The sequence below is a fragment of the Periplaneta americana genome, chromosome 5, assembly GCF_040183065.1.
Source record: "Periplaneta americana isolate PAMFEO1 chromosome 5, P.americana_PAMFEO1_priV1, whole genome shotgun sequence".
In the NCBI taxonomy this organism is placed as follows: Eukaryota; Metazoa; Arthropoda; class Insecta; order Blattodea; family Blattidae; genus Periplaneta; species Periplaneta americana.
In genome coordinates this window covers 45,189,924-45,200,397 of record NC_091121.1, presented here as the reverse complement: position 1 = coordinate 45,200,397, position 10,474 = coordinate 45,189,924, and the positions used below count along the sequence as shown (strand labels likewise).

Genomic DNA, 10,474 nt, shown 5'->3' with positions numbered 1-10,474 from the left:
TGATTGTCAGGGAGGAAGGAATTAGCTTGTAGTTATGAGAGATCTGTTTTAAACTCCCTTCAATTATAAAATAATACATGAAAAAATGACATTATGAGCAGCAGCTGCGCAAGCATTATTAATTTGTGGAAGTGACAGATTATACAACAATCATGATATACAATCTTTCTTCTGCCCCACACAATTGAAATTGCTTTTATAGTAGATTATTACTGATCAAGACAAATATATATTTTTAACATTTAATATCAGTACTGATCAGCTTATGAGGTTCTATAATACCAAACCCGTCAATCTCCACTTTTATATGTTTTGAGATATCAGCCAAAAACTGTTCTGTGGATACTTTTTCTGATCCTTTTCTGACAATTGATATTTTAAACCTAAATACAGAGATACAGGCCAATATATCGCACGGTATACGTGAAACTTAAATTTAAATTTTGGAGACTGCCGTTTTTGCTATTAAATGATGGAGACATGCTCCGAATGGAAGTTACTGAACTTCGAACATTATCGAAAGGTTGAACTTCTTAAAAAGAAAAGTGTGTTGTAGAAAGCTCATTCACATACAGATCTGTTTAAAAATAAATGTTTCAAAGATCACACATTTTCCATTATAGGTACAAACATGTCTTTCTTCTTTCCTGTCCCCCCTTTTTCAATTTGGGAGACTTGAGCACCCTTAGCCCCTCCCCTTGGGCGCCTGAGTAAGTAGGCCTATTTATTTTAAATCTAGTTGTTTAGTCAACTGTCCAAAGACAGGTTTGAACCTCTTAAGTGACACCAATACGGTATCATTCTAGAGAACTAAGCCTGGACATAATAGGTTAGGCAGCCGTGGCGAGAACATTACTCGCGAGACATTACTCGCAGTGATAGCTGTATATTTCACTTGCTTCTAACCTCCGCCAACCCCCACCCTCTCGCTCACTGGAGTCAAACTCCGTTCCATTTGTATTTGTCTCTGACCTGCGAGTTGCATATGTCTCTCTCGAAACCATGTACGAAAGTTCCAAGTAGAATGGGAGGACGCATTTTTTGCTGTCAATATGATGAAAATATTAAATGTATGATTTGTTCACAAGTATTATAAGGAAAACGGTTGTATAACATAAAACGGCATTATACTACATGTTACTGATGAAACATTAAAAGGTTAAGTGTTATTGTTATCATCATCATCATCATCATCATCATCATCATCATCATCATCATCATCATCATCATCATCATCAACAACAACATCTCTGTACGTCGACCCTTTTTCAGCAGATGTACGAATAATGCGGTTAGCTCTTCAATTTGAACTTACTGATTTACTATGTGATGTCACATGAAAGCTAATTGTAAGGACTTGACAAATGTTGAACTTTCAAATCTTTGCCAAAAAATAAATATCCGAAGCTTCGTTCTTTCATTTGCTCTGTTGAAGCCATGTTCGCTACAACTTACGTTTGTGAAAAATTATTTTCAACAATTAAAATAGTAAAAACCAAATTTAGATCACGACTGACAGACAAATACCTTCGTGATTAACTACGACTGGCAGTAAGTGACATAATTCCTGATTTTGAAACTTTGTCGCAGAGACATTCTGAAGACAGTTAATTTTAGGTTGTGATATTGTTCATTTCTTTCTTCTTTACACGTACTAAACATTAGTTTGTAGCCTTGTACTGTATAAAATTATATTTAAGTGCTTGACGTAAGGAAAATGAAAATCCGTTAATAAGTCAGACAGTTGCTTCACTTTCCCTTCGGGTGTCCGCCTCCCTCCATAGGTGCTATGCACGTTGAAGGTTACACAGTGGCTCGGCGCACGATTACATTTTCGCCACCGCTGGGTTAGGGTGACTAGTTTCTTTCTCCTTCCAGTGCATACGTCGCTATTTTTTTACCTTATACGGAGAAGGGACAGGAAGGCTTGCACTGCAGCCTGAGGCTTATTGAACTTACAAGTCCTATTCTGTGAATGGTTGGGTAGCCGAACGGCCGCGCTCTTGTACAAGTACAGCACGTCGCACTGTGAACTTAACCTGATCTATTGCGTGAATGATATGTGAATTAATTATGGCGAAATGAGTCCGAGGTCCAGCACCGGAAGTTACCCAGCAATTCTGTTTCATTTGGTTGATGGAAAACCCTGGAAAAAAACTCGAACCAGGTAACTTGTCTCAACCAGGATTTGAACTCGGACCTGCTCGTTTCACGGCCAGATGCGCTAACCGTTACTCCACAGGCTGGACATCTCTGATTGTTAGTAACACGTTCACTAATCAGATTTAAGAGGTATGCAACAAATTGTTCTTTCTCTGACACATATATTATCAAGTGAGATGTAGGCCTACTGCCTGATAATGAAGAAAAAAAAGCATAATGAAGAATAACTTTTAAGTACTTTTTAATGAATGTAATTTTATTATATAGCTTGGTTATTCAATTATAACTGATTTGTTTAATTTTATTTTACAGGTAGGCTTGCTTTTTTCATGCATTCAATTTGAAAATAGATGCTAACATTTACTAGTAACACATAGGAGAATTACATCAGTTTTGGAAATACATTTTCCTTACTTTGCATGTTGGAGTGTAACCTGCAAGATAAAAACTTTTGCAATATTTCAAATAAAAAATTACAAGAAGGATTATCGAATTTGAAATGAAGACACACACCATTTAATTTTAGTCCACTGACATGCTTGTTTATATATATACCGTATTCAGTATAGTTTGTGCTTTGACACCAAATTATCTAGAATTGTCCAAATAGGGAATTATTCTGCAATCCGTCTCCTCTCCAGACGGCATTAGCTGAACGTTCACATTGGCCTTTATTTTAGCAGAGAAGTGTTTGATGTCGGGACCAGAGATTTCTCCATCGCGGCCGAAGTGGCGTTCTTGCATGAAGCTGACGTCGAGGTTCGAGGACATGTGCGTGAAACTCAGGCTTCGACTCTGCTTCGGGTGCTTCCATTCAGGTGCGATCTTGTTCAGAGGCTCTAAATGCGATACGCACTGGCGCACCCGCACTATTTCTTCGCTGCAAAGCTGCTCCACCTCCATCACGTTCTTCTTCGTGACTGCGATCTGATGCCACAGATTCTGGTGCTTCTTGGCCTGGAACGCCGCCAGAGCTTCTTTATATTGCGACAGTATTTTCTCGTATTCCAGTATGGTAGCATTATTCGGAATTATTTCTTCATTGTCAAGATACAACAAACTTCTTTTAAACATCAGATCTAAGTCACAGTCCAACGAAACAGGTGTATCGAAGTCGGGTTTTAGGTCAATCAGAATGTCAGAATTATGTTCAATCAATTTCATTTGTAATTTATTTGTCTCATCAAACTCCTTTCTCAGTAACTCCTTCTCTTGTTTCAGCTTTTCTCTCAATTTTGCCATCATATTTTGCAAATTTTGTATTCGTTTTTCAAATCTGGCATTCGTATTCAGTTCGTTTTTTGCCTCTATTATTTCAGTCTTACTACTACCATTACTTCCGAAATTCTCCGAAATGTTAGGTGGGGAACAAATTTCAATTATATTTGGCTCATCAGCTTCTTTTTCTGTCTTCTTACCCAACACTTCTTCAACAGCGTTTTCTTCTTCTATTTTGCCCATAGTTTCTAAATGTTATGTGGATACAAAAATTATAATTTACTCCTTTTTAAACATGGACGTTTCTATATAAACTGGATTAATTTCAAACAATGTCATAATAAATTATTGTTATATAGACAAGAAACAACAAACGAAGTAGAGAAATACGTATTTACACTATTGGTTGCTCCAATCCTTCAGTACTGCCAACACATGCCATTGAAATTTTCTTAAATTGCACAACATGGTTTCTAAGAGTTCATGAATTAACATTGATTTATAACGTAAACAACACTATTAGTAAAGTGGGTAATCGTTAATGTTATTTGTAATAATAATAATCATCCATAATTACATACTAAATGTGATATTTTGTACGATGTTGGCAAATGTATAAATTTATAACTTATTTAATTTTTGTTCATTATCGTGTTTCATCTGTTGTGACAGCTAGAAGTGAGGTTACTTTTGCGGCTGTAACTATTCTTTATTTATACCGGTACATTAAAATGTTAAATATGTTTCGTTCTTTATTGACGGTTATATGCTGGTACTTGAGGCCTCTGATGAAATGGTTTTTGAGAAAGACAACGAGACTGTGTGAACTGCAACGTTTGTGTTACGGTGAGAAGGCCGGTGCTCCGAGATCCCTCGGTGTGGAGAACTCTCTTCTCCTGTCGAGATCTCCCGATATAAAGAATCTTGTTGTGTTTTTGGACAGAATCAGTGATGGTAGAAAGTTTACTGGAACGAACCGAGATAATGTGATTCAATACGCTGTACACACTGTGTTGCGAGTAAAAAGAATCAATCCGCGAATTCATCCTCAGTTCGGAAGATCGTTCGCGAAGTGCGTGGAACATATTTGGGGATACCGACAGTTGGTCCAGGAAATCGAAACATTGCGCACCACTCAATATGACGCAAAGAACGAAGACCACGAGAACAAGTTACTGACACTCTGGGAGCTGTTGATGCCGTCAACGGAGCTGGAGACCAGAGTGACCAAACAATGGCAGGATATAGGCTTCCAAGGCGACGACCCCAAGACGGACTTCAGGGGTATGGGGATGCTGGGCCTGGAAAACCTTGTGTACTTCGCGAGAGAATACCCGGGTCCCGCAAGCCACGTGCTCTCACACTCACACCACCCGCAGTACGGATACGAGTTCGCCATCGTGGGCATCAATCTCACTAGCATGGCGTACCACATGCTTAAGGACGGCTCCGCCAAGACGCACGTGTACAACACTTCGCGAGGTGTGCCCACCGTCAGAGTGTTCCACCAATTTTATTGCTACTTGTTCTATGAGTTTGACAGATTCTGGATCGAGGCAAAGCCTCGCAATGTCATGGACTTCTCGTACATCCGAGAGAAGTTCGAGAATAGGATTCGCTTAGCCCTTGCCAATCCAGCGTCAGCATTTAGAATAAATATATCAATTGACAATATTTAATAAGAAACCTTAGTAAGATGTATGTTAACGTTTCTTGTGCAATAGGACTGTGTGTATTGCTATCCCTGTCAATTGTAAATAATGGGGCCAATACTCGGAAGTGTGGTAGAGGGAAGAGGGCTCAAGCTTTCCAGGGCCCTTACGGTTGTGAGAGATCTGCCTTAATGGAAGATTTTATTGAATTGAGATCGTGTGCAGATAATCATGTGGCACACCCACCATACAATAAAGCAAGGTCTGAGGTATAGTTTCATTCACATTGGCAATTAACCTTAAGCACAACATAACTCCAAGCTTTTGCACCTAGTAACCATCTAGTTAACCAATCATGCACAAGTCAGAAAACTTTAACGATATGTTGTTGTAATGTAGGAGGCTGTACACCATCAGAAGATGAAAGTAACTGGATCCGATCAAATCTAATCTTTCACAACAGGTTTACGTTATTTTCATCGTTGTTAATGGTGAAAGATTATAGGCCTAATAATTTACATCCTTATATTTAGGGCTATGGTTAATTTAATTGTGAATGGACTAAGTGTATATGTCTTCATGTTGTTAAATTTATTTTTTTAAACTGTTCTTAATTTAAAATCTTCCTTTGTGATAAATATGAAAATACTATATATTATATTTTCCCAAGTTTGAAATAAAGTAATAAAAATATATCCTTATTCACAGAAGAATTTGATCATCGTATACAAGTACCGGTAGCAGTTTATTTGTATAAATACAAATAATTGAAATTCTGTCATTGGAAATATGAATTAGGCCTACAGTCAAACTAGTCGTGTAACATGTGATGCCAAGCATTCATATATTGGGAAGAGTTCCCACTAAAGCTAAAGCAACTGTTATGTTGACATCAGATGCTTTGCACATTATATCAGACACCTAGTGAAGCCCAATTCATTAATGTGACTTCCATTCAGCAGTGGCACTAAGGTTATTCTTGCAAGTTACAGGTCTAAAATGTACCAGAGAATCATTTTATGTTTCGCAGAAAAATGAAACTACTGTGTTACTAAAGGTTAATATCCACAGCTATCTATAGTCTTTTTGTTTTAAAGTGGTTATTATAAACTTGCAAAATGATGAAAGTACAATATACTTACTTACAAATGGCATTTATGCTTAATTTAAAACCTTACTGCTAAGCAGCACCTCTAACTGTATGCAGGCCAACATGTGTTCAGCAAGACAATCATAAAAGAATCCCTCGGAAGTCCCTCATCACCAGTTGAAAAGTCTCAGTCAATAAGTGACCAAATAGTAACAAAGAACACATTTTAAGATAACTAAAAATAATCTGTGGGCCTACTGTGTTGTCAGTTATTGATTTTTTACTTCGTTATTTAACGACACTGTATCAAGTACTACGAGGTTATTTAGCATTGATGGAATTGGTGATAGATGATATTTGGCGAGATGAGGCCAAGGATTCGCCATATATTACCTGACATTTGCCTTACAGTTGGGGAAACCTCGGAAAAAACCGAACCAGGTAATCAGCCCAAGCGGGAATCGAACCTGTGTCCGAACACAATTCAGGATCGGCAGGCAAGTGCCTTAGCCGACTGAGCTATGCTGGTGGCTAGTTACTGATTTAAAAAAAATTACAGTAGTACTTCTTAACATCCTTAACATTATGGCAGTACACATTTATATTTGTGGACTACATTTTTTGCAGTATTTAATTTAATTTTGTTAACTTAGTCAATTACTGAATTTAGGTTGTCACTTGGACATCTCTGTGAACTACAGAGGTGTGAAAATTATTAGAATAATCTTAATTTTAAAGGTTTTTTAATAGTTCCTTCACAAATATTAATTGAATTGATGAATATTGGTATATATTACTATACTGATGTAGGATATATTTACTACTAACAATGCCGGAAAGCATTGTTGTACATTGGTATTTTTCTTATTTTACAATTGTTATGGGAATTCAGAAATTATTATATTATGTTGGCGGAATTGGAAACATAAAAAATTATAAGCACAAAACAGATGTATACGTTCATTTGAACCTTCACAACAACGCAAAGAACAATTTGTTTAAAGCATTTCTTAATTAATTTTTTATGTTTCCAATTCCGCCAACATAATATAATAATTTCTGAATTCCCATAACAATAGTAAAATAAGAAAAATACCAATGTACAACAATGCTTTCCGGCATTGTTAATAGTAAATATACCCTACATCAGTATAGTAATATTATATACCAATATTCATCAATTCAATGAATATTTGTGAAGGAACTATTAAAAAACCTTTAAAATTAAGATTATTCTAATAATTTTCACACCTCTGTACTTGAATGATTTTTCCTAAATGTTTGAAAATTTTGTTTCTTTGTTCTTAGTTATTTGTTGTAAGAATATGAAAATTTTTTAATTTTTTATTCATATAATGTAAGTCACATTCCATAATTACATTAAATTTTTATTGTAGCTTACATACTTTCATTTCCAATGAAATCACTTTGTGTGTTCCATGACTGTTGACTTTACAGTATTGTAAGAACTATTTCATCAATAATTCGCAATCTTTTTTTTTTTTTTTCGGGGGGGGGGGGGGAGAAGGGAGAAATAACGTCATATCCACTGTCTCCCTCCTCTTTTCTCTTCCTCCCCATTGCAACATCTTTCGACTCATACCATATGGGCCTGGGCCGAGAGTCTATCAGCTGAGAAAGGTGACGGTTAAGTTGTTCCTATTCTGTGGGTCTTTTCAATTTGAAAAGTTTGCATGCCGTTAGAATTTCAAAGTAATAGTGTTTGTGATGGTATGCTTTCAAAATTGAGTGGTCGTAAGCTGAAATATAAAAGGCTAACAATCCTCAAAGAAGAAGAAGAAAAAAAAAGACATTATATTTGTTAATAAGTCTTACAATCTTTTGTAAAACTTGTGTTTCTTGTTTTAAGATTCTATCCCACTGAAGTAGCTACTGTATAATGTCATATTTCAAAATGTTTTGCACTGTTTCACGTTTTGCACTTGATTTTGAAGTGCATTTTAATAATACCGGAATAAACCTCTCAGAGTAACTTTTGCTGGACTTTGAATAATAATTCAAAGTTTTGCGAATAATTCGTGATTTTCATATTTCGCGAAAGTTCGCGCATTAATTACCGCGAATTATTGGAAGTCGACTATACTTAAGAGTTTTCTTTTTTTACGGGGACAGTATATGGAGCAAGGTAAATCTGATTTTGAGACATTATTACTAAACACACATTTCATTAATGTAAATATAGACCACAAGTTGCTAGATTAGGCCTATTCCTCAAATATTTGAAAGCAGTTGATACATTCTGTGTAAACGAATATTATATATTTTGCAAACTTTTCGCGTCTTCATGTGACTGGTTTTTTTAAGAATGAGCAAAAATGATTCACGAAGTCAAAAAACTTTATGTGTGGGAATAAAGCAACATTGTGCATACTGGTATTTTCTTGAAAATAATGTATCCAACTCTCTGGCCACCTGCTCTCTTCTTCGTTTTCTTTATCTAGAGAGATAGACAACCAGCTGATTTCAAACATGGTCGCCAACCTCATTAGCAAGAAATGATCAAGTGTTACGTATTTGGTCAATTATTATTGCGTCCACACCTGTGGAGTAACGGTCAGCACATCTGGCCGCAAAACCAGGTGGCCCGGGTTCGATTCCTGGTCGGGGCAAGTTACCTGGTTGAGGTTTTTTCCAGGGTTTTCCCTCAACCCAATATGAGCAAATGCTGGGTAACTTTCGGTGCTGGACCCCGGACTCATTTCACTGGCATTATCACCTTTATCACATTCAGACGCTAAATAACCTTAGATGTTGATAAAGCGTCGTAAAATGACCTACTAAAATAAAGAAATTATTATTGCCTTAGACGTAAGCCTAATTTTCAATGTCTTATAAATGCGGCCTAACAGCTCAAACTTGAATGTTCCTTGGCATGATACGATACTCATCTGCCTATAGAATTAAATTATGGTTTTAACTCCACTTGTCGAAAAATGTCTCTTAAAGGCACTTATTGATCTGGACTTTGCAATGGTTATTACATAAAAATAAAATGTATTTTAAAAAAAGCATTCTACATAAAGTGTTATATCATTTAGGGTTTCCTAGTTCAAAAAATATTGCTTTCTGCTATGTATTTTGTCTTATTTGCTTCCAGTCTCTCTAAATTTTCTAACAAGATTATTGATTGCACTGTAGGACAACCAAGAATTTTGACACCTGAAAAATTCTCTGCAAGCCTTCTGTCCACTTGTCAGGCAGATTTAGTGAGTACATGAGAAACTTAAAACACTCACTATTAAACAGCAAACCAAGAAAATCCATTCCAATCATACAGTCTTAATGAATACAGGAAACTTAGCTCCCTTCCATTGGGATTAGGTTGGTCCAGTTATATTGTGTAAATCCTATATTATCTTAATATTATCTCAGGTCTTGATCTTCAGCAAGGCACACAATATGAGGTATGTAATGGAAACTCGTGCCATTGCTGTGAGAAGTAGAAAATACCTTGTACCGGTATATAAAATTAATAAATAGAACTCTATTGTTACCTCGATCCCCAGACTGATTTTTATCTTTGGTGGAACATTAAAGACAATAGAACAAATCCCCATTCTCCGCAACATCTGCAGAAAAACATAGTGGTACCAGTACAATGAGAAATTCACTAAGCAACAAAAGAAGTGCACCAGGTAATGCCTAAGGAAAGTTCTTCGCATGTTGCAAATATATGAGCCATTCAGAGCAGAAGTGGTGTAAGTCAAAAATGAGTAATGAGGGTTAAAGTAAACATTCTGTAAAATACAGCGCAAAGTAGTGATTAATAATAAATTTATTTAAACTATTAGTAATCAGTGGATAACAAGAAGGCCATATTAATTGCTACATTGCGCTGTATTTTACAGAATTTTTACTTTAAACCTCATTATCCAATTTTGATTTACACCACTTTTGCTCTGAACAGCTCATATGTGGATGGATGTTGAAATAAATTTTTCAACATCACCTTCGGGGCTGATACTTATAAATGGATCTATTTATTTTATGTGTATTTTTAATATACATGTAATAACAATGAGTGGTAATGAAGAATAACCTCCTAAGGGATTATTTTGTGACTACCACGTAAGGTGCATAACTGAAGTGAGCATTGCAATAATGAGAAGTTAAAATTGCTTTTTGGCAGTAAGATTTTAACTTGAACACACTCTAAAATACGACATAAAATTAACATATCAAACCTAGTGATTATTTACAGTGAACATTGTTAGTCTTTTCGTGTCATTTAATTTGAAATCAGATATATAACTAGTAATTGAATAAGCTGCCCACCTCAAATGTAGATTAAAAATTTATTTTAATTGTTATTTTACACTAGTAGCATTGT

The 10,474-nt window shown here is 35.9% G+C and overlaps 1 protein-coding gene across 1 annotated transcript; it reads left to right on the top strand.

Annotated features, from left to right (window-relative positions):
- The first annotated feature begins 3,830 nt into the window (after positions 1-3,830).
- Positions 3,831-5,726, top strand: LOC138699564 (ELMO domain-containing protein 2). The gene has a single exon (XM_069825556.1). It carries the CDS (start codon positions 3,993-3,995, stop codon positions 5,058-5,060), a length of 1,068 nt encoding a protein of 355 aa, XP_069681657.1. The 5' UTR covers positions 3,831-3,992; the 3' UTR covers positions 5,061-5,726.
- Positions 5,727-10,474: the final 4,748 nt, after the last annotated feature.

Bases quoted from the DNA above. Each gene is read 5' to 3' on its own strand.
- LOC138699564 (XM_069825556.1), top strand. From the start codon at position 3,993: ATGTATAAATTTATAACTTATTTAATTTTTGTTCATTATCGTGTTTCA.